Raw genomic sequence first — 25,951 nt, forward strand, 5'->3', positions numbered from 1 at the left:
AATAACCTTCTGATACTATGAGCTATTGACAGGTTTAAAGAAATACTGTAATTTCAGTGCAACTAAGGGGTATTTCTAATCCCTGCAACAGATTTTTGTAAGGAGAAAATGGATGGTGATGCTATACAGACTCCTGACTTGAGTTTTAGGTGACAGGTGAAGATGAAGGAGAATTGAATGACAGATTCTGCAGCTGAATCATCATTAAATTTAATTTAGTCTGTAAATTGTTACAGGGCAGATATAGATTAAGAGAGGATAGAGATCTGATTCGCTGTAATATTTACCCACACTAGCAGGGTTCATGATTTACATACTCAGTTTTTTAATTATTGTGCAATAACATTCCATAACATTTTTTCGTGTCTTAAACACAGCAAAATACTTCTGGATATTTGCTAGGAAACATTATCTTTGTATTTACTACAGTAATCTAAAAGCGTTATTAGTTTTTCAGTAATAGCAGTTCTATGTGATCTACCAATGTCATTTAGGATATATGTATTATATAATTAATTGACAAAAATTTTAAAAAACACGAAAAACCTCAATACAGTAATATACCTTAAAATCTGTCTTCTGATAGTTACAGGCATATGTATGTGGCTTGTGGAAAACATACAGGTTCCTAGAAAGAAAATAAAACAAAAATACACATAGGAAAAAAATCTTAGTAGAAATTATATATTTCAGGTAAATGTCTACTTCATAGCATAAGATACTAATTTTACTCTCACAAATCAGACTTCCAGCTGTTTCACAAAAATGGTTCAAAATTTTTAGTTTCATAAAAGGTGAATAGAAGTCATCTCCAGAGAAAGCAGCTGACGTTAATTTCTACCTTTGCCGTACTTCCACAGTTTTCAATTGGAGGTCAGGCCACTAATTCATCCAATTTGAATCTATAAATGGTAATAAGCTAATATCACTCTAAAACTTCCATGCCTACCTGAAAATTACTGTAATAAAGTTATCTATAAAGTCTCACTGTAAGGAAGAACTATTTTATATAGCTTAGTAATGTGCTTTTTCAATTTTGTGGTGTTTGCACACCATCAAAAAGCTACTTAGTTCCTGACAACAATTGTTTCTGACCTTGGTTTAACCAAGGGCAACATTAATGAGTTCAACTTTAATTGAGGATGGAATCAGTTATGAAGTCCAGTGTTTTATGTAAAAGAAATGTTTTGAATACTCAGAAACTTAACAGGGATCCTGATCCATTGCTGACATATCAGTTCCTACAACAACTAAAATTTTCCTTGTTTCTCAAAGTTGATATGAACTCTGAACATTCATCTTATTTTCACTCTATCTGAGATATAGGCATGTCAGACAACAAAAATGCTTTCAATAGAATTGACTGGTAAAATTAAAATCCTAGGTGCCTAGTATCTTCTGAGCGATAAATTCTTCAAAGGTCAATCAGGATGCTTTGTTAACAGCCACTTTATCAGTTCACTGTGAAAATAAGTAAAAACTCCCATTTAGGGACAGGAATAAGAAACTGAGAAATGCTCTCTTTATTAATTAGTATTACAGTGGTCTACAAAAGGTCAACAGTACTTTAATGTTTGGCTAGCAAGCTAAAAAGGTCATATTTTATATTCTCTGTGTATGACACAGTGAGCAAGACTTCGAAAGGAAAGGGAATTACTTTGTGATGCTTTTTTTTCTGAAGGCCATATCTTTCTGGACCCGGGGTTCTCTAATATTGAACAGGCAAACCTTAACAAGGTCCAAAGTGATCGACGATCTTTTATTCCTAAAGTTCCTGTAGTGCTGCTGGTATAAAAATTATACATTCTCCCTCAGAGATGGAACAGAGTTTAATGTCTGCTCAAGAAGACATTAATTTATGAAAATAAAAGCTTCAAAAAGAAATCACAGTTACAAATTCAAACGAGGAAAAACAAAAAGAAACAAACAAAAACCCAAAAAAACAAACAAAAAACAAACCAAACCAAAAACCTCGGGTGACTTTTCTCCGATATAATTACTCCCCTCAGCAATATCAGATTCTCTAGAGAATCTATATTATACAAGGCCTCTTAAATCTGAAAGACAAAAGCTAAAGATACTATGCTACAGTTACATGAGCTTTTTTTTATGTCTGCAGAGGTATAAATGCCTTAGAATTATATTGAAGAGGGAAATAAAGAAAGTGCCTAGTCAACCAAGCCGAGCTATGCTGATGGCAACAGAAGATTTCAACAATGGTTTTTGCCTTAGAATTGTATTGTTCAGATGCAGACTGTGTCTGCCCAGTGGCTGATGGGCCGGGTCTCTGAGCACCCTATTGGCTGCATGCTTCATGACCTACTACCAGTTTGATGTATGCTTTATGAAACTGGTGGTTGTGTTCTCCACTGTCCTCTGGAGGACATACTCAAGCCACAGTGTGGGGCTGCACTTGCAGACTCACTGTCAACTGGGACAGTAAGTCTGGTCAGAAGAGTAGCCTTGGGGCTACCCTGAAATGCAGGATAGTTATACAAAGATCTGTTGAGAAGATAGTTTTTATATTGTCACATTTCACATTTTACCATTGTTATACTGCAAATTTTATGCAATAAAACCCAAACCCTCTGTTCCTTACTGGAAACAAACACAGAAGTCTTCCAAGCTAATCCAGGTTTCCCTGGAAACAGAAGTCCTTTCTGACTCTATTTCTTCCTTTGATTTATCCCCTGTCTGGATGTTCATACCAGTACCAGCTGTTGACATTCGTTTTGCATTAAGTCTGATATTTTCATGTAATTCTTCTGTGGAGATAAGAAAACAGAGTCAATACAGTGACATTATGCACGTTAAAGTAATATCAACTTCTATTGAAAAATTATCCTAAAATTACCAGGATATTTTCCATACATCTCCGAGTTTAAAAATAAAAGCTAAAACACTAACCTGAAAAGCTCAAAAGGTGACTAAAATAACTCTGTATAGATATTTGTTGCTTACATCTGCAACTGCTTAAGTATTCTGCCTCAATCTACTATCATATTGAACTGTGCATTAGAACCTTTAATAGAAGCATGTCAGGCGAACATACATACGAATTCTGCAAACCTGAAGTCATCTATATAAAGAAAAATGCAACCCCTTGTCTAAAGCTCCTATCCAGTGAAATGCTGATGGGGCAATATAATAAAATTTTTACAACTCACAGAAAATAAAAAATACCCAGAATTGTGGAGGACCCAAAGACCTATTTTTGCCTCTAGTACTTAGAGAGTATCCTCTACTCACACTAGTCAGTCTAACTACCTGTAAACAGAAATAGATTTGTGCTACATTACGTGAATCTTCTTGTAGGAAAATCAGAACTACTGTCAGATTCGTACCAAAATATAAACACAGAAATGTCACGTACACACACTTTACAATCGTTTAATAACTTTTTAACTTGTGTTGTAGTGCCACTTTCTCTGCCTTTCCTCTGTGCGATTCATATGAATAGCTCCTGAAGATGATTAATCTGTGCCAAAAAGAAGTCTTGAGAATAGCTCAGAACAGCTGAGAACAGTAGAAGAGAACAGTACAAACATGAACAGCTATTAGTTCCGAATGTTTGCTGAGGAAAAAGATGAAGTAATATCCAAACAGGTGAGGTAAAATAAATGAGAAAGCTAATCAGGAAAATACATTATTATATTTAAATTTGCTTTGTAACATTTCATGATCAGTGAGGCAGATAGTGACGTGCTGGATAACTAATGAGTTTCTAAGATGTAGGTGGCTCTAAATCAGTTTGCAACTAATTTCTCAAGAATTGAAAGGAAATAAATGTAATGTAAGAAAATGCACCCAAGACCTTTTTGTCTTTCTCACACTATGGAAAAACTACCTGAAAGCTCTAAATTCTAGGTTTTTTCTTAGATTTAAGTTAACATAGGTTTAGGCCTCTGGTGAAATAACAACAGTGTTTGGCTTACAGATGTGCATATCACAGCGAGTATGATGAAGGGGTCACCAGAGTAGAACTATGCCTAATATCATCTTCCTGTGGCCCTGTGTTGCTTTTCCTTGTTCATTCTGAACACGAGTACTAGAGTACTATCCATTGACCTTCTTCAGGATCAATAGAGTCAGTAGCTCCCTGCAGCCTTCAAAGAGAAGATACGTTCCGCCCTATCTAAAAGTCAATACATAAACTTTTCTGTTGACTACATATGCAGACTGGGGTCAGAGGGAAGACAGCTCTTCCAGTGCAGCTAAAGGAACGCAAAAATGCTGCCAACAAAATGGCTCCAGTTTCCCCACTTCTTTTTGAGGAGGTAACCAGAATCTTGTGAGAATGTCATCAAAAAGCACATCTTGTCCTTTTTGAACTATGCATTCTAAAGACATTGCTGTTCAGAGCTTCCTGGTATCATACAGAAACACGATTATAAGCAAAAAGTAAATCAAACTGCTAACTATGGTTTACCTTGTGTGCAAGAAGTAACATTTCTAGCTATGAGAAACTGCAAACCCTAGGTGATATAATGGGGATATAATTTATGGAATAAAGCTATAAATAAATCTGAAGCAAATCTTAAGACATGTTCAATATAAAATAGTATTTAAAAACTGACATATGGGAGATAATGTCAGCAAATAATTGTCCATAATTATAATTTATTCCTTGAACAAATGCAAATACTAATCAAACACAAAGGGATGTAATATGAGCTTAGCAAAGTTAAACACTGCGGAGATGTTCAGAAAAGGGAAAAGCATATTTGAATTTAAGAATTGTATGCTACTTAGAACTCAAGCAACAAAGATTAATGTAACAATCAAGCTTAAGAGAAAAAAGGAAACTTGATGAATAAGGGAAAACATTCAAGTACAGAACTAATATCAAAACATGCATTTTAACAAAAAAACAGAAGACAAAACCAGATCAATAACTAAGAGCAGAGCAGCATACAAACTAGAGTAATTAATCCAAAAAGGGAAAAAAGGAAGAGTAGCAAATGAGCAGCAAAATTCCTGTCAAATAACAGATAATCATAGGAATAATGTGATACTACAAAAAATTTCCATCAGATCCAGTACAGACAGTGATGTACTATAATTTTTCAAAATATTTGATTGCATTTCGTGAACCTCAATAGCACAAAATTAGCAGCCTAAGTAGTGCAATGAAAATATTTTAAACTATTTTTTTAAAAAAACAAATATAGAAGGACAGAGATTCCTAAACCAAAAAATATTGAAATACTGAAAAGCAGTTACTTAACTAGGAAAGGATTTGTTTATAAGTTACTTGTAAAATATCACTGTTCTCAATAAGAATGTGTTTCATATCTGTTTCAAGTGAACAGAAAGAACTTTCCTGACATTAGACTGTTCATATACTTAGCTGTCTAATGACCTGTAACCGAACTCTGAAGAGATAAATTTATCATTCACATACTTCGCAAAATCTGAGCAATTTTTAGCCCTGTTAAAAACTGTATTTAAACCCTCATACTCATAAATAAAACATTTTTAAAAGAGCTATCTGTTTCTCTCACTTTTGGTTCATGATTCATGCTCTCAGATATTCTGTGGAGTTGAAAGACTCATAATGAATCGTTTTGAAGTAACAGCAATATGAAGTAACCTTCATAAACTACAGTGCATGACACAATGCAAAACATTAAACATAGATACATTACTAAGCCTCCTTTCCCTATGATTTTTTCTTTTAAAAATAATTATTTGAAGATGAATTTAGTTAATAATTAAGATATTAAAAAGAATTGTATTATTTAAAGAAAAGCAATCATATCTGTAATACCTAATAGGAGCGTAGAGCTCCAGTCTTTGAATCCTGTAATGATTAGTAATATTTCCCATGTAAAGTTGGAATAAATGGATCTTGCATAGAGAAATGACAACATATGTGTTGAGATGGCCTGGAGATTGTGACGAGAACCTGAACACAAAGGATTTAGTTACAGTAGTAATGCGAATTATTAGTATTATAGGGCAGAGGATGGAAACACGTCCACTTTTTCCTTTTCCTTAGTTGTACTATGGGAGCTTTTCTTCAATGGGAATTTCTTGAGTAGACTTCTGAGTAAGCAGAAAAGATGGAAATCTGGCTATTGAGAATCAGTTAATAGTGAGAGCTACAAAAATACTCCAAGATCCCAGTATATTCATGGCAGGTTTAGAGTAATCTGCTGCAAACTACTCTATTTCTATTAGGTTTTGGCATTGAGCTGTGAGAGGATAACTGAAGGATATATTTCCAGCTCATTAACTTGTAGCATTTAGATACAGTGAGATTCCTCTAGTGTGGTTCTTTTTTTTTTTTTTTACTGGGATGATATTGATAAAAATAAGATTTCATAAGAAAAGACATTCAAGCACTAGAGTACTTGAAATCATTATCAGTTCTTAAACGTATAGCCTCCAAACAGCCTTTGCCTGTTCTGAACATATGTTTACCAAATTTGTTTTTGATTTATTAGTATAGGTTTTGGAGAAGTATGATTTACACTTGCTTCAAGACATTTAAAAATCCTAAATGTATTCTCACTCTTCATTATACTTATAGTATGATCCAGGGGTTTGGTTGTGTTTTGTTTGTTTGTTTGTTTTTTCCCTCCTGTATTTATGACCTTATCTTGTATTACACTATTTGGGGGTAACTAGAGATGACTGATAAGTTGCTCATTTTTCCAGAATGAAAATAGTGTTAAAAGCTGTGAATATATCTAAACATCTTGGGTAAAATTACTGGGTTTAATCACTGTAGAAGTTAAGAAGTTGTGCACATGCTTTAACTGAGAGAATATTTATTATATTTCTCAATTACTGGAAGAGGGGATCATAGATATTTTTCAGAGAACAAACAAAACAAAACAAACAAACAAACGAAGTTTAAAAAAATGGCATTCTATGCCTTTTCTGCAAATGAGAATCAATCTTCAGAAATGCTAAAAAAGCAAAGGTGCATTGCACAGGCTTCCACACGGACTGAAGAGTTGAAAACTAAACCCAAGTTGAGCATCACATAGATGAAACATGGTGTGAATAAAGCACGAATCCTATTCATGTGTTTCACATGCTCTTCTGCTCCGAGATCACTTTCAGAACTCTGGTAAAAAGGGAAGGTGTTTTCTAGCAGTCAGTTTTAGAAGAGGTTCATTGTGTACCAAGCAAATCTGGTCACTTGTTTTAAAAAAAGGCTCTTACTAACTTCTGATCAAATCCTTAAAACATTCACTTAAACAAAGAAGTGCTAATTTTGAAAAAAATTACTCAGGCTGAATACTCTTCAAATACTAATCTCAAACACACTAAAAAAGTAATATTTATTAAAATGGAAGTTGTCCTTTTTTCTTGTCTTTTATTTCAGAAAAAGAAGTATAATTCAGAGTGCTTAGAAAAAGAGCTCCGTGTACAAAGCTCAGTATATGTTACTGGAGAATAACTCATGAGAAATGTTATTTTTTTCAAAATACTATTGTAAATTAGAGATTTTTTTAATACCAATCTGAAGGTTTTACTCTATGTAATTATACATGCTACTACCAGTTTGTTGAAATCTTCTCCTGTAAAACCAACACCTATAAATAACACTGTTGATATATATGCACTGAAGCCAAACAACATGGGAACGGCAGAAGCCTGCATATAAACTTCAAACACACTTACCTTTACTGGGTCTCTCTGCATTTTGCTGGTGAAAGAGGGTGGTCTCCTATATGGTGAAAAACAAAAACTAGCAATAGTAATTATAATCTTATATTATTTTGTTAAATAAAATATCTGGGTTTGGCACAGTTCTTCCTGAGATGGAGAAACAAACTAGTAAGTTATCACTGTAGTATATTTTAAAAAAACCCAAAAAACCAAAAAACCACCATAATACCTACATATACATTACCAATAGAAAGACCGATGTTTTTCCAGAGAAGTACATGTGATCTGGAGTCTGGGAAAAAAAGCTCTTCCACCTGCCTACTCCTCTGCTGTTAACAAAATGTTCTTTGATATTGCTTCTATATTTGACAATAAAATAAAGTTCTATTCTAAGAACTAATGAGTCTTATTCTAGAACCAACCCTGTTCTTTTCCATTCTGTTTCCATTCTTGGAAAATATATGGAGGGCTCCTTTTCCAACAAACATTTCTTGCTATGTGACTGTATAAAACTGTCATTGGCAACAGAGTGCCTGCTTACCACAGCATCTTTTGTTTTCTATCAGCTGCATAAATAAAAAGTAGCCTGCTCTTTTCTAATGTTTTTGGCAAACAACTTTATCCTGGTCAATCCCATTTCCAAGCTAAAGCTGCTGACCTAACATGAATGCAATATCCACTTATGTTTAAAGTCGAAATCAAGTTAGCCAGCCTTTCAGAAAGTCTACTCATTAAATTTGCAAAGACAGGGTCCTATTCTTTGAGAGATTAATATCTTTGATACTGTTAAAAATGTGTGCCCAGTCATCTTTCCTTCTGACTGCCCTCTTAACTGCAATATGATATACCCTGCACAAGGCTCGCTTCCACTTCTTTTTTTTTCTTCCGAGGGAGGGTAAGCAGGAGAAAGAGTTTTGACAGTTCCCAGCTTATTTTGTATTTGAATGTGGTACTGTTAATGAGTTAACTGGACTAGCTTCGCCTTTGCAAAGATAACTATTAAAGCCTAAAAAGGCTACTGTGAACAATTTTGCAAGCTTCTTTTCATCCCAGGTCTCCCTTTAACAAAATTTCTCATCCTCCCTCCCACCAAATCTCCTCACATATACCCAGCTTTACTTGTGTCAAAGGCACTAATGCTGAAACTGATAGCACTGAGCTGGCCAGCATCTGGACACACGTGACGATTTTCTCAAAGAGGAGTTGTAGGAGCCATACTGAATTGGAGCTGCTTTTGCGCTTTCTCAATACAATCTAGAAACATTTTTTGAGGGGCAAACTGACATAATTTAGAGAGTTTGAGTAAGTCAGACTGCGTGGCAGGTCACAGCAGTACCTAAAGATTGCACAAGGTCGTTGTGCTATAACTCCAGCTCTGCCTCAAACCTATCACAGACCACACTGCATACACAATATGAAGGGATCTGTGAATGTTTCCTCGAAGGAAAGCCTTATGGCTTTCTGCTTTAATTCCTAGCTGCAGTAAAAGTCTTCCTGCAGCATTTTGCAGCACTTCCACAGGCCTTGAAGACGCCCAGGAATCTCACCTGTTTCGAAATTTTAGGTGTTTGATCTTTTCTGAAATAACTAAAAGAAAGAGTTGAGAGAAAAAAAGTGCAGATTTAAGAGCCTCTGTCCCAAAGTAGGAAGTACCAAATAATTTAATACTTATTACTTAACTGCAGTATTGTTTATTGAGAGAATTTGAAAGTCCCATTTTTGCATGGCACGAATCCTAAATTCTATTCCAAATCTGTTGTGGGCTTTTTGAAGAATGTTCATGAATCAAAGCTGGGGATAGATCTAATATAAGGAGGAATTAAGAGAAAAATACATACATTGCCGAAATTGTTAACGGTTGAACAATTTGGTAGCTGAAATATATTGTGTCTTACACCTGCCTTTTTTCTTTAATTTACTGCTTTTCTAGAGCAAATGAGCTGAAAAGGACACAACAGGATTTTGCAATTGCCCATGTACTGAAGTACTGTTCCTGTTTCCAGACTTCTGTACATATATCTGTGCAAAACAAAAGGGTATCATTTGTCACGTGACATTGACATTCATGATTCAATATTTGGCTCTGAAAAATCTCTAGTAAAACCTGGACCATCTCTCTCATTTAAACTGTGACTTCAGAAGTACGCATGTGCTGAGCTGTCATATTTCTGCGTGGGAGTCTACAACTTGGAAGATTCCAATATCACCAAATTTCTCATAGGGGTCACTGGATTCATCAAAGAGGTACATGCCAACTGTACAATTTATCAAGTTTCTCATCAGAAATCCTGGGCATGTCCAAAGTATATAAAGTATCAGACATACTGTACAAGCCTTAGAGGCTGCAATGTGTGCACCATAACTCCAGCACTTTCTGCCAGACTTACTGTTCATGGACAGTACACATGATCCATGCCTCCAGTATGAACATGTGGCAGCTTATTATACAGCTACTTTGTTGGTATTATGAGCTGGCAGCAGGAAGACCTCGAGAGATACAGAAAAATCCTCAAAAACTGCTTCAATAGAATTTCCAGTATAGAAAGAGAAACATACCCTGGAAAATCTGGATGCTTAGTAATGTTTCTTAAGCCAGTTTGAGCTGTGAAAGCAATCTAACCACAGCTATGTAGAGTCCCCTGTAGGCTCATTTACTCAGTTTTTGGAGCACAAACATAACAGAGCTGAAAGTTGCCTGCTTCTCTAGTAGTATGGGATGTGTCCATCTACCTAAACCTCACTGATTCTGAGGTAATTGCGAGTGTCAACGAAATTCTCTTAATATGCTATTGCCTCAGCTACAGCAACTAAGATATTGGCACAGAAAGAGAAACTCAAGGCATTTTTCCTCCTTAATGAACACACATTGTGTGAAAGGTCGGCTCTGCTGCCACAGTATCTGATAATGAAAGAAATTTTAAAAAGAGTTGTATCGAACCGTGAAACATGAAAGGATGCACACAGATTCATACTTCTTGTTCTTCCTGCAATGAGTGGGAAATCCGAATGCAAAATGTGAGGAAAATTTCCTGGTTAACTTAAAAACCTAATTTATCTCCTATTATATTTTTTTAATCGTTAACACATAATTGTTAAATAATGGTAATTCATAAATTTATAGCTATCTTGTTACTTTCAAGGATCCATTTGTATTGTTCAGCCTCCTAACATTAGCTATATTGTTATTTTATTCAAATCCACTACATACTATGTTTTAAAACCTATCTGATATTTTTATAAAATCAGTGTCTTTTTCTGATGTAGAAATTATGTCTGGCAAAACTTTTCACACCAGCTTTTCTGTAAAAAACACCAGTCTTCTTCCAAAATTAAACTCTCTGGATATAATTGCAGGTGAAGGAATAAACCTTCAAATATATCATTTTTAAGATTAAAAATCTATTTTAAATGATGAAGACAACCAAATTATTTCTTAAGATCCGCCCTTGTATTAAATTTCTAGGTTTGATGTTGACCTGAGAGTTACTTGAGCTCTAGTTTTAGCTGTGATGTGGGAGAAGGTAACAGAGGTGACTTTTGAAAAAAGGCAGTGGTACAAAAGAACAAACAGCTGCAAAGTTGTGCACAGACTGAGGTATTGGAATGGCTTAAAAATACTGGATTACCAACTCGGCTTCTGTTTTATTCAATCTCTAATGTTGGAGCTGGCCCATTCTGTATAAGCAAGTAGACACTTGCAGGCCTAACAAAGATTCTCTACACCACAAATGTCTCAACTGAGACTTGAGTCTCTCTTCTAATTCATGTGCCTCATAGCTCATGTATCCTTTTTTTTTTTTTTCTGAAAAAATAAGCAGGAAATTTTCATTTTGTGCAAATTGAAGTAATTTTCAAAACTATAAAATCTCTAAAGAAAATATAATTTTGTTTTTTCTACCTAGCCTTCCTGTTGAGTCAATATCAATTCACTGGGCTTATGAAATATGTCATAAGAAGGATTAGAACGAGAAGAAAAAGCTTGTTATCACACAACAAACTGGAACATTTATGGGGAATATGAAAAAAGCACACAACAGAGCATGCAAACTAAATAGACATATCAGTTGTGAAGCAGGAGGTAAGACTGAGCTTGCATATATAAAGGGATGGCAGTCAAGTAAGAGAAATGAGGTAAAAATGAAAACTAAAGAACAAGTGTGTTGTGTCTGTGTCACTGAGAGTGACAATTTTAACGCTTCTGCTCTAGAAAGTACCATTGCCAGGGTGCTTGACACTGAAGAAGCCACAAAGAGAAATCTGAGTGTTCTGCTTAAGATCAGGTCAAGCTAGTAGCTATTGCAAATTCTGATGGTAAACATATTTGGATTAGATTTTCCTTGCCTTGTTCAACATTTCCTCAAACAAAAGGCAAAGAGCTTTATTCTCAATGAAATTGGAGTTATGTATCAAAGAATTCATCACAATGAAGAACATTCAAGTAGGATTTGAATGGCAGAGCTACAAGGAAACACTTCTCCAGGATAATCTTTTTCCCAAAAGAGTTTGCCAAAATTACTATTCCAAAAAACTGCAAGACACTGTGCAGCTTACATATGATGATTTTTTTTTCTGCCTTTTTCCTGACCACAAAAGTGGATACGGGATAAAAATGAAAGGAAAAATCAAATTCGGAAAGCCTTCTAATTCAGTAAGGCATTATTCCATAAATAATTTTTCCCAGCCAAATGCAATAAGCCAAAAATCTACTTTCATATGCATTTCAATGCATCTTACACATATAAATTTACCTTCCTATTGAAGAAGAATAAAAGCGAGCCGCTTCATTAAAGAACTGGGCCCTATTTTATGAAGTTTTTAAACAAAAAACCCATAAACTGTATTTTCTTAAGAACAGTGTGAATCAAGATCTATTTAACTACCAAAAAGAGATATTTAATTTTTTTTCCTAATGCAAATCAGCAAAGCTTTCAGAACTGTAAAATCAGAGGGAATGGGAAATTCAGCATTTAAAAAGTTTGAAAAAATCAATAATAAATCATTTCTATTATTTGGCATGAGTACTTGGCAGACACAAGGGATAATGCTATTTTTCAACTTGATATTCTTCAAAGAAGCTACATCCAGCTCCTAAAATTTTATCTTTCATTCATCACTAGTCACTGTTTCTGTGACAACAGACCTCAGGTACAGTGAATCAGATATTCAGTGATGTATCTTCATACAGTTTACACTGTAGTGAATTGAGATATGCCAGTTTAAACTTGCTGAGGACCTGGCACAGCAGCTGACTGAATTTCAGTCAGCTTGAAGCATAACACTGCTGCATGCCAAAGATTTACCGAATCTGTATCAAAGGTTTTAAAGCAGAGATCTCCTGAATAGAAATCGCACAGGTTAAAATGGAGACAATGTTATTTACACTAAGTATACTACAATACAAAATTCTACAAATTAGCCATAACCTACAGAGGTTGGGATAGCAAAGTTTCTCTTTTACTGCTTGGGGTTTTTTGTTTGTTTGTTTGAGGTTTTTTTAATCACTAGTTGATTTTAAAAAAGAAAACATACATAGATGTATGTTGTTGTTCCAAGTTTTAAAACTATGGAAAGAAAGCTCTCCCATAATTAATCTCCCAGAGGTATCCACATAATTTTGTTGATTAAAAGATTTAATACATAAAATGAAGAAGATTGTTCTATAGGTTAAAAACATTATTTTCTCTTGCAATCCTACTTCCATACTGCAGCTATTAATAGCCATAGCATTTTTCAGCTGAGAACTGAATTGAGGCAAAAGTAAGGTTCAAGTCAATTAGCTGTCAATGACTTCTTATACTTCGTGGCTGAATCAGGTTGCCCTCAGACTAAGTCGCACTCATGTTTTCTTCCAGTTATTCTGGTCTTATCAGTGTCTCTCTCTCTTATGTTTTCGTACTTGCCCTTGCCTCTCCTTGACTGTGACAGACCAGCTTTCTACAAACACGTGGTTTTTACACTCTTGGACTAGTGGAGAAAATCAAAGTGATGTTCCAAACTACTTCTGTGCTTCCAGCACATAAACATCTATTAACTCGTAATTAACTAAATCTATATTTGTACAACTAGGGAGACAGAAGTTATGCAACCAATAATTATTATATATTGTAAGATGCTGCTTATATCTCCTTTTTACCTTGCTGATTTTGTAATGATTTTCTTCAGTTGCAATATTAAAAAGACTTTGAAAAGGTCATGAAGTACTAATTAAACTATTTTTTATAAATATACACAAAATACAGAATAGCTAAATATATATTCTATTGCGAAGAATTTTCCTTCACTACAGAACTACCTTATTTTAAACTAATAAATACCCAATAACTATACCGACACACATAGTTTTTCTATAGATACAATAGATATAGAACAGTTTATAACAATTGCTTTTCAGATCCAAAATATAAAAATGGTATTACAGTATACTCTGAAGAGGAAACATATAAATAGGCCCTCCAAAAATTACATAGAAAATTATTTCCCCTTTATTTCAAAATTTACCAAACTAAATTATGCCTTCTTTGTTCATGAAGATGCCTAATACTATCCTTAACAGTATGTCTTCAAACAGCTTTTGTAACTCACAGGCAGTCACTATACATCAGCCAAATGCCACAAATGTTATCCTCAAGTATCTTTATCAGTTTCTCCCAGAAAAGAACAGTAGAAATTTTAAAATAATTGGGTCATCCTTGCTACAGGATAGTGTGGATAAGGACTTTGTTGCTGCTTTTCCTTTATGCAGCACAATCTGTGAATACATTTTATAGGTTCTTTTAAATTATTTTCTATATCATATTCATATTGGATGTAACAGATACAGAAGAAGTACTCATTCTTCGCTTGGAATAGAAAATAAATGTAGAGGGGAGAACTGTAGTAAACATTTACAAGGGGAGACTACATCTTCCGCAAAGTATAAGTGGTTTACTGAGTTGGATCCAGATTTTGAGTGTAACTTCATTGAAAGCATTTGCATATTGCTTAGACTGCTTTATGCCTCAGTTTTCTTAAAGTGAGAAAGAGAAATGCTTTCAGATGCTCTTATGAGCAGTGTTTGCTGCAATAAGGATGAAACTGAAGAGATATTGGCACTGCCAAGTTGGGTTCTTTTGTAGATGTTGAGCAAATAAAACAACTTCAGTGGAGTTCTGTTTGTTTGTTTTAATATTTAAGTCTTTATTTCTCTATGTTGCAAATTATTTCCCTATATAAAATATTCTGCTCAGGAAGCTTGAGCATTTAATTCGTGACTGAGGATTACCTTCGAAGGCAAAGCTTCTGAAATTTAAGAGCAAGCAAACTCAGCAATGAAGCGTTAACTCTTTTTCTAGATCTAGCCTGAACTCCTTCAATTAAGAACAAAATGAGGATACCATTTCTAAGGCACAAGTTCATAAAATTTACATTTTTCAAGTAGCCACATGCCTTGGTACATCCTTCACTGTAGATGAAATACACTAACCGTAACATGAAGTAAACATTTATTTATAAAGATCCCTGAGTATCTTCTTAAGACTCTCCCATGAAATTGATTTTAAAGAGAAAAAAACCAAAATATTTTATAGTGTTAGCAATAGCACTTTTAAAATCTGAGGAATAAATAATAAAAAATAAGATTAAAATGAAAAGCATTATGAGAGATTTCCTACCTGGTACACATCAATATAACTATGAAGTGTTAAGAGCAGGAAAATTACTTAAATACCCAGGGAGGGGGTATTTAAAGTAAAGCTTCCTGAAAACTCTTTGAAAACCTATATTTATGTATTAAGTAAAACTCATATTTACGTATTAAGTATTTTCTATTTTGCCTTTCACTAGCCTTTGGAATATCAAGGTAAAAAAAATCAGGAAAATTGTTACCTGAGAATAATCTTCTTCATTTGGGTGTATTCCACTTTGATTCATATCCACATTACTGTCACTTACATTTTCATCACTTTCAGTAAGAGAAGGGAGACAGGATACAGAATGAAATCCTTTTTTGATGGTAGACTGTGGAAAGTGGCTAAATAACAAAGAAATTTCAAACGCCTTAATACGTACATTTACTTTCAAACGACAATCTTCATAACTACTATTCTTAACAGAATTTTCTCAAAATAATTTGTGCCTCCTTTATTTTGACATCTTAATAGGGCAGCACAAGATCTATATACATATATATTCCTTATCATTACTGGTTTGGCACTACACACAAATCTATGCTGAAAAGATATGAAGTTTTGCCCTCTTAACTGACTCTCAAAAATATAAATCCCAAGTCTGCTGAGGACAACTAGATGATGAAACCAGAAGTGAATAAATTTCTATGGCCCCTAGACAAGAAAAACACTCATAATGTGCACTACTTAAATAGAGGCAGGGCAAAGAAAAGTGGTTTTTGTCAGAAGAGTTTTTTGTCTTTTCCCTCAAAATGGGTCTCCATAGCTACCAGACAGCTAAAACACACAATAACCAAGGAAACCTGGGCCAGGTCTGTTCTGGCTGTAGTAAAAGAAAGCTTTGTCACTGGCTTCAGTGGAAGCAGAAGTAAAAACTGATTGAAATATAAATAATTCTTTGCTTGTTAAGCAAACTGGGAGAACAAGATGAAAACAGTATCACACACATGCCAATTAGACATAAATACCTAATTGTGTTATTGCAGCAATAAAGAACAGAGAAAAATCTAAGCATGTGTTATCTAAGCCTCTTCTCAAGGATTGAGATAACGAAATATCAAGATCTTTAGCAGTAACGCAGTCACAATTACCTTCTCTTTGAATGTTTAAAAAGATTTTATTAGAATAAAAGCAAGAGATTAAAAACAGTTTCAGTTCCAATTGCGTATCTAAGTTCCTTATCTTATTTCAGCAGCTCTATTACTTTAAGGAAATGCTAGTATTTGTTATATATTTTTGGTTACTACCTGTTAATTAAATCACAAGAGATTAAATTAGCTGATTGTTATGGAAACTTAGCACATTAAATAAATTGTCCTTGACAAAATGGGCTAAGTTGACTATGAAGCCATTTATTAAATATGAAAAAACAATGTAGAATATGTTAACATGCAAATACGGCAACATCTTAATTATTATTCTCTCATTCTTTTAATAACCTATTAATGGATATTGCTTAGAGCATTTTTATATATTTCTACTCCTACTACTTGGAAACAAACAATAAGTAACTTAATGTATTTTTAACCACTAAAATGCAACTGTTTCAGCAAAACAATTATATTCCCAGAATATTCCAAGGTCATTTCTTTCATGGACAAAGGCAGCTATTAAAAAAAACCACCAACCTAACTGGTTTATCATCAACCCATCCTATCATGATGATCAAAATGAAGAACCTGTCAAGTATGCAATTTATGCAGTTTACTTAGAACTGTACTTAACAAAAGATGTACACATCTTAAAAATGTACACACACCTCCAACAATTTACAAACTGTTGTTGGACTCAGGCTTCAGAAAATTCATATCTTCCAAAATAAAATAAACCTTTTGGTGCTTACTTGGGATGTGATACAGTCAATGCTTCCTCTGTCAGAAGTTCAGTCAGAATAAAATAAAGGAGATTACTAATTCTCGCAGTTGCCTACCGAATGTTCATATAATAAAATGAAGCCTGACAGTAATGTATTATGCCATAGAAAAAAAAAAAGACCCTGATACACTTAATGTTAAGCCTTCTTTTCTTGTCAGTGAGCAAGTATTATGCTGAATATGGAATACTGATTCAAAGTGGTGTATACATCAATTTCTGAAACTTCTCTAAGACACCCTGTTTAAAGACCCCAGTTTTTAAGGGTTTATAGGACTTCCAACAGTCTTTAATACGAGGCTTTTATACAAAGTTGTGTTTTGAACATGAGCTGCTTCACCTACACTCTCAGGCTTATTGTAACGACTATAACCAACAAAAAATAGCCTGTTTTATTCATAAACATTAACATTAATTGTTCCATGCCAGATATGTGATGTCCATGAAAGTACTGACTGGCCTGTCAATGACTTCCTTATTAAGTGCAAGAATTGAAAAAGACCAGTAGTTGAAGAAAAATTTGAAAGATATCAAAGAGTATTTCTAGTGAACTCTTGAATATTCTGCCTTTTTGGGCCCACCGAGTAGAGAAACTAGCCAAGTGTTTTTGCTTGGCAGAGCTCCCTGCCCTTTGATGTCAGATGCCCTGACAAGTGTGCACCCACCGAGGGGACTGTGCACACAGGGTGTGACAAGTAGTGACCCACCCCTCAGGTGTGTGCATGCCTACTTCCCAGGGGCTTTCTCACCAGCGTGTAGATGAGCAGGTTGTAGGGAGAAGCATAAAAAGCTTAGAGCATCCCAACTTGCATCTGTAATAGGAGGTGTGTGCAAGTAGAAGAACCTGCACTCCCAAAGGAGAAGGTGTGTGTGTAACCCAAAATGCCAGAATGCGTATAACTGCATCTGCATGTCTCTGTGCACATGGTTAGAAATTCCTTGGATTAGTTACAGAAAGGTATTCTGAAGTTTGTAGGTGTTCATTAACATTTTCTAAGTGTCTAGTAGAGAGGTTTATCTGCTATATTGCTGAATATTGATCTTAAATGCACTGATTGCCAATTACGTGACATCAATAAAACAGTACAGTGCTCTGATCCTGATGTGCTTTAAACTACATGAACTGAGCAATTTTTCCCCGTGACACAAGTAAGCATAAGCCCTTGCACTTTCACAGTGAAATGGACTAATAATAGGATGTTAAGGCAGAAACTACATTGAATACTTACATGTCTGTGGGTATTGTGATAAGATGCAATTTGTAATTCAAAAATAGGCTAGCAATCTCAACATGTTCTTCAGGTTTCTTTACCACAGGCTCTGGAAAAAAACAACTTGTTAAATATATATTAATGAGAGATATTTAATACTACAATTTTGACAAATGATTTCCATGGGGGATTCATCACCCCTAAATAATATTTTCCAAGTATCACAGCATACATGTGAATGGAAGAGAACAACCACGAGTGGCTTTGGGTGACATATCTTGAAAAAACAAGTGCTTAACACTCGGATCCTTAGTCTGCAAGGTATTAAAAGTGTGCTTAGCCTATATGTAAGGTTATCCAAGGTAGCTCAGAGCAGCTACAGCAGCACATTCTGCTTTGCGAATTTCCTGTTTCTGATCCCAGTGTATTTTGCTAGCATTCCTGTAACACTTTCATATTCAAGCTATCTCATATCATGCATTTAACTCCATTATGAAGTATAGACAAGCCCTAGAACAAGTTTACTCCTATAACTATGAGCTGTTGCACCAGGACTAGTCACATACTTTAAAGGTTTAAAAGGTGTTCAGAAGCTTTCATGGCTTGGCATCAGAGAGATTCTGTGTTGCTTTGATAACACTCCCTCTTCATTTTCTTCAGTAGAGTGCTTTTTTACAGATAAATTAAGACACTTCTCAAAGCATTTAAGAAATAATAGGGCTAAGGGGAAGTAATGCAAAATAGGAAAAAAAAAAAAAAGAAAGAGTAATCCCTAAGGAAGTTCTATTGAAATTAAGCTAACAGATGATGAGTATGGCTCTGAAAATGTTTATAATAATTAAAATATAATTACAAATTTCTTTTGGAGGTTTGAGTAGACAAACCTTGAGGTTCAGATGTCACAACAGTTTCCTTTTTCTGACGGAAAAGCTTCCAACGAGGAACTGGTGGTGGTTGTGGTGGTGCTACCAGAGGACAGGATCTAGTTCTGGTAATCAGGACAGGATGGCTATATACGTGGGAAAGCCCATATTGCCTCAGCTTCTCTGAAGAATCAGCCTAGGAAACATGGAAAGATAATCTGACTGGGGTCAGCTCTCATTTCTCCGCGTATCTCTCAAAAAATAAACAGTATGCACACAAAAGCATCTAATGGCTTGGATAACAAATGAAACAAAAAATCATTCACCTGACAAGGCTATCCAAAATATTCTAATTAGGACTTGATATTCAGCATTAAAAGTATAATTGAATACTTAGGAGTGTTTACGTATGTTTTACTTTTCATAAAAACCCCTTCTTTTAACTTATTTATATAACCATATTGTTTCACTTGCTACAGAAAACGCATGGAGAATGAAGATATAAGAAAACAACAGTGATAAGGTTTTGTTTTAAATTATCATATTTAATAATACTTTTTCTGAGGAAAATGTCCTTACTTCATGCTGAATTTATAAAGCGGTAGAATTCTAAAAGCAGCTGGTCTTTTAGATAACTTGTGAAATCTCCAGAATATAATATCGCTTTGAACCAATATATCATGAAAGTTAATCTTTTTATCTGCTGGCTGATTTAGAAGACACATTAAAGGCACTACAGTTGACTCACATATCAAAGCCTTTAGCACTACACTTAAGAGCAATTTTAGATGTGGACATTGAGTGGTGCTCTTCCCATTAAAATCATAATGGTCTAGTACTTAACACTTTTCACCACTGAAAGTTCCGTTACAAGATTTGTACATCCTTTTTATTTTAAAAATACACCTTCTTTTGCTTGCTAAATAATTCATCTGTAACTTATTTCCTTAACATGTTAGTCAGCAAATCTCTGATTGCCGTTGCTCACTGTCAAATGTTCCTGAGGTTCTGTAACTACAAACTGCAGAGAATAAAGTACCTGTGGTTATTTAAAGGGAGAGGATCAAATTAAACACATTAAGGCACATAAGCAATTTATCAGCCTCATTTGATCTCTGAATTTATAAATATATATTACAGGAGTGGTAACTGGGTACGCCCATATTCAAACAACTTAAAAATGCAAGTTAAAACTTCTGAGATTATAGAGGATTTTGAAGACAAACAGCTAGGTGTCATAAAGGAGAACTTGTCAGGTGCTGAGTAGGAAACACACTTGAATGGCTCAACTATTGATTTTTTTTCCATTTTATTTGAGCAAACTTAAGATAATTAAATGGAAGCCACGTCAATCTTACGACATATACACCAGAAAGCACAGCAAAAATTCTGGAGGGAAATTCTGATGCAACTGCAGTCAGTGACAAAATTTCCTCCAAATTTAGGAAGCAACTTGTATCCCAAACAATGAATCCACTCTTCCAAACTTTTTTCTGTTGTTGTAGTACTTCTCAGTTCCCAAACAAACCTTGAAAATGGGCTTTTTAAACTGAAGCCCACAATAAATCCACTACACGTCTATATTTGATTTCTGGCAACTTCCATTTTTCTATCATTCTTTATTAAAATACTGGTTTAAACATACAGATTTCATCTGCCTAATTCTGTTTGGCCTGCAATGCCCCTTTTTCAGTAATCTTTGTACCTTAACAGGCTAAAGCCAAGTTTGAGACTCAAGGCCTTAGGTGGCAGGAAAGATAAAACCCTATGTCACTGTTTCCAGTTTGCTTTTTGTTGACTAGTATTACTTATTGTTAGCAAATAGACAGTATGGCTGAGACCTTATATGAATATAAAAGAAAATAAAATCACAGAGAACAAGCTAGTTTTCAAAACAGCATAAAATGCATAGCACCATTTTTAAAAAGAAAATAGTCTAAGAATTAAGAGCAGTAAAGCATAACACCTGCAAACCATTTCTGGAAATTTATTTATTTTATGAAGCCTATCAGTTTCATGAGAAGGCAGCCTACATTTTAATCGGCTAATTATGAAAAAAATGATTTAAATGTATAAACCAGTAAATCTAATTAATAATCCACTCAAGAAAGCCTGCTCTGGCATTATAAATAGCTTGCTGTAGAGTGTGAGTGACTAAGTAGAAATTTAAGTGTTGTTTTTACTTCAGCTGTATGAAGTGCTACACTCTCTCCAGCTGCTTTCACCAGTTACAACACTAATGACAGAAATGGATATAAACATGGTATTTCTTATAGAAAAACATGTAGGATAATGTATATCAGAGACGTCATTAATTGCAATCTGAAAAAAAAAAAGTAATTCATGTTTTTCAAGTAGCCCTTAAAATAATTAGTCTTTCCATTCAGAAGTATCTCATCATGATGCATTTTCTAGTCCATATCTAGCCTCTCCCAGAAGAATTCAGCTCCTGGGATCCAGAAGAAAGTGGAGTAAAATTGAAAAAAAGAGCAGTGCTATGGCAGGAAAATGCATGATCAAAATACAGAAATACCGAAATATAAATTTAACTGATAGTCATTACCTGCTGACTGTTTCACTATGCTAATTTTATTTTTTTTATAATGCAGTTATTACAAAATGAATCATCCTGATAATAAAATACATAATACTTTCTTGCCCTGAGAGCATAGAATCTTACCATCTGCCCTAATGAAAAAAAGTCCTCTTCAAACAAATGTAGTGGTATACAGCCAGCATACACGACCATTTCTGGCTGAGGTGGCACAGAAGACTCTACAGAGAAAACAATATGCTTTAGAACAGTGTAAACAGTAAATAAATGTTGTAGTACCTCATTCTAAATTATTCTGCTTTCTCTGCCTTACTTATATTATCCTTTCCTTTGTCTGACTCTGTCATTTCATTCAAAACAAGAAATCATGGTAAAATACTCAGAAGAGAAGCCATGGACGGAAAAAACACAACACGCTGATTGTTCAGTGCTAGCTAAACGCATCTTACTAGTGAAAATGAAATTTGATCTTGCCAGCGAAAGGATCAAAAACCAAAGCTCTGGTCACTCCTGCCAATGGATGTAAAGATTGAGATAGTTTGAGAGACAGAGTGCTCGTAAACCAGGGTTACTGCTCTTCTGCCAAGGGGATGGAGAAATGCAGGTAATGATGCCTGCTTCAGAAAGTGTGAAGGGGTGACCCTGTAGATCTTACCCCACATGCCTTACGGAAGCTTGTTTTCCTCTAATTCTGCTATAGGCAAGGCATAAAGGCAGGGGCACGTTCACTTTGTCACCCCTAGAAATCTTTTGCACTAGGCAATCATGCAATCTTCTCATACCTGTATGTGTGAAAGAAGCTGTTTTAGTTCTTGAATGATGAAGAGGAACCAAGGCTGTCTGGCTGACAGCCAGTTCACTCATGCTGAAGGGAAATTAAGAATCCAAAAATTATAAAACTAGAAATATAGGTCTGTGGTTTGTCAGCTCAAAAAGAAGGATATCTATTTCTATTTTTCCTTAGTCATCTAATACAGCATGTGAAGACAGGATTTCAGTACACAGGTTGTGACACCTGTTTTTGATCAGAATGATTTGTCTTTGTTGCCTTCAGCTCCACCTGAAATATAGGATAATTCTTTCCTATGTTTAGTAAGTATTCAACTGGAAGCTGCTCTAAGAATAGGTATTTTCTGTGAAATGGAATAAAACAATGCTGTCTGCATACAAAGAAAAAAGAGAAAGAAAACAGAAAAGGAAAAGGAAAGATAGGGAAGAGGACAATATAATTCATCAGACTTAAAATCCATCTATTTAAAAGGTATGCAATATTTTTTCTTAAAATATTATTCTAGAAATTCAATTACTCAATCACTTTCCAGCAGATTCTTAATATTTCTTACTATATGCTTGTGATTTCTGTATTAATCACAGCTCTTGTGTTAGCTGTGGGTTTCAACTTATTCAAAAGCAAGGCTAGATCAAAAGCAAGATTTGATCTCAGTCCCTACTGACACTTCTGATCTGTTACAAATGCAGCAGTAGTAGCTACGATGTACTACTCGTTACAGAAGAGTACAGGTCACTAGGCACACCAATCTCATTGCATGTGAGAAGTGTTTCTCAAATAAAAGTATTTAATCAAATACCAGGTGAAATGTAAAGCTGTCATACTCAGTCCAGATGGGTTGTGAAATAAAATGTCTGCAGCGCAGACAATAAACAATGATGAACAAATTATTAGAGCATGCAAATGATTAACCAGACACACCATGTTCACTTTAATACTACCATTAAAATAGTAGATTTTAACATTATGCCAGTACCTTTTAAAAATAATAAATTATTTGATCTTTTTTCACTGTACAAAAAATGAGGAGGATGTATGCAAATTATTTGCCACCAAGTATAGTCTGTTAATAAGGGAAACTAATTAAAACTGATAGCTTTGATAAAATTGTATTATTAGATGAATAATGTTATAACATATGGTACAACAAAAGAGATTCAGCAAAGCCTATTATTTATACCCATCGGTGTGGATTTAAGAATTCTGCAGTGCTTTGTTAAAGGGTTTTGAACGCTTGTAGCTGCTTATGTTTCACATTTGTGGCTTTGTAAATTCATTTACAAAGAGTGAGTACTACAAAATCTGAATAAATGTTTCAGTCCGTGGGAAAAAGGAAAGTATTGTTTGAATTGATCCATGCAATATATATACGTATGTGTGTGTGTATATATCTATCTCCATAGACTTAAAAAGCCAAGAATGAAACTTGTTTGTTTTAATAGTTCTTAACCATTTTTATTTTTTAAAAAAGCATAGGTTTGGAAGACTTACAGAAAATTTCATACTGTATGTTAAAGTTTTTCTTAAATATTTATTTGTCAAACAAGAGCGATGTTGAGTTTTAACTTTCAGAACCACTTCAGTTGGCTTTCAATATCCTTCTTACCAGGTATGCAGCTCGTATTTTAACCTCTGTTGTTGTGTTAGGCATGTATTATCTCTGACTATTGGAGGGTACTTTTTTAGTCTTCAGAAAAATGACCTACGTGCTTTTTAGAATTGACAAAAATATTGCAAAATGATAATATGCACTTGAAAAACAGAACAAAATATTAGGTTCTGGTCCCTACTTATACATGAAAACTCTTTTGAATAAGCAAAAGGAAACACTGGTATCAAGGCACAAGGAGACTTAGCAAAAATAAATGGTTGGTTTGGAGAACAAACTTACAAATTCCTGCCTAGTGCCATCTCCAGTAGAATAGTAGTCCCCTTCCAGTAGTTCAGAAATTATTTGGAAAATCATTAGTCTAGACACATAAATGAAAAGTGGAGTGGTGTCTCTTTACAGGAACAAGGGGCCTAAGTAGCTCATATCATATAATCATAAAAACCCTTTATGCAATGAATGGACTCCCTAGGTATAAAAGGGGAAATAGTTACTAGAAGAAAAGGCTGATGAGTGGAAAACTGCAGATTGTGTGCTAAAATGGGCTGGTAGGAATATATTAATTGTCTACAAAAGCTTCCCAAGGACTGGCTGGCTGAGAAGCCACAGGACCAAAGAGCTGGTTGCTCTCAGGAAGAGCCCTGGCTGGTCAGGTTGTGGATCCATGAAGTAGGATGAATAGAGGAAAGAGGTTCAATGCTTCAAGGATCCTGCAACTCACATTGTATTTGGGGGTGCAGCAGGCATTGGTCTGAGTGCGTGAGTGATTCAGAACTGTATGTATGCATTTGCATTGGGTCTGGCTGAGACAGAGTGAACTTTCTTCAGAGCAGCTCGTATGGTGCTGTGCTTCAGATACATGACCAAAGCAGTGTTGGTGACACATCGGTGTGTCAGCTACTGCAGAGCAGAGGTCACATCATAGCATCAAATCCTTCTGTTTCCCACTCTGCTGCCCCAGTGAGTAGGTTGGGCGTGAGCGAGAGGTTCAGTCCTTCTGAATCTCTCCCCTGTCCCACTGGTGGTGAGTGAGCAAGAGACTGGGTGGGGGGACTCAACTGTCAGACAGAATCAACCCACCACAACATCGACACACACAAAATCAAAAGCCTGTAAGAGAAGTTTCTGAATACTTAGAAGTAACAGGTATATAAATCTGTATCAAACTAAACAATGTAATGAATACGCAGGGCAATGAATAAAAAGGTTTTGCCATTTTAGAAGTAGTGAAATTTATTGCAGAAAGAAGAACAGTTCCCTTAAAGTCCTCGCACTCAATAGGTAGAGTGAAAACTTGCAGTAGGAAAATAAGCACTTTTATGGTCCTGGAAATACGTTTCAAGCCACTTTCATTAAAAAAAAAAAAAAAAAAAAAAAAAAAAAGTAAAAGCTGTTGCATTAAGTAAAGTCATTGTTGCAAAATTCCCAAGAACAATTCAGAAACTTTTTACAACCACTGCTTCTGGAGTCTGACTTGGAACCTAGCCCTACTTTCAAATATTCTTTTATGCACAAAAATAGTTCTGCTATCCTGGGCTGCTCTCTGCAGACCATCTGCCTTGCAAAGCCTACAAGTTTTTTTCTGTTGTGGCTACAATCTCACAATAAAAATGCATTTTAATTCAATATTTTTTCAAATTACAGGCTTGGGGTTTTGTTTGTTTGGGGTTTTTTTGTTTGGTTTTGGTTTTGTTTCTTTTTGTTTCTTTGTAGTCTAATAATCTTAAATGTGCTCCATATCTTATACCCTCTGACTTTACGA

The 25,951-nt window shown here is 34.9% G+C and overlaps 1 protein-coding gene across 1 annotated transcript in view; it reads right to left on the bottom strand.

Annotated features, from left to right (window-relative positions):
* Window positions 1-25,951, bottom strand: part of ADGB (androglobin) — a 106,784-nt gene that overhangs the window by 45,921 nt on the left and 34,912 nt on the right. The window contains exons 10-16 of the mRNA XM_065632031.1: window positions 21,917-22,011; window positions 19,258-19,432; window positions 18,392-18,482; window positions 15,490-15,634; window positions 7,639-7,684; window positions 2,600-2,765; window positions 565-628 (exon numbers count right to left, since the gene is read on the bottom strand). Of these exons, the coding sequence (XP_065488103.1) occupies window positions 565-628; window positions 2,600-2,765; window positions 7,639-7,684; window positions 15,490-15,634; window positions 18,392-18,482; window positions 19,258-19,432; window positions 21,917-22,011 (782 nt within the window). The remainder of the gene's footprint in view (window positions 1-564; window positions 629-2,599; window positions 2,766-7,638; window positions 7,685-15,489; window positions 15,635-18,391; window positions 18,483-19,257; window positions 19,433-21,916; window positions 22,012-25,951) is intronic.

This window comes from Caloenas nicobarica, chromosome 3, assembly GCF_036013445.1.
Source record: "Caloenas nicobarica isolate bCalNic1 chromosome 3, bCalNic1.hap1, whole genome shotgun sequence".
NCBI lineage: Eukaryota > Metazoa > Chordata > Aves > Columbiformes > Columbidae > Caloenas > Caloenas nicobarica.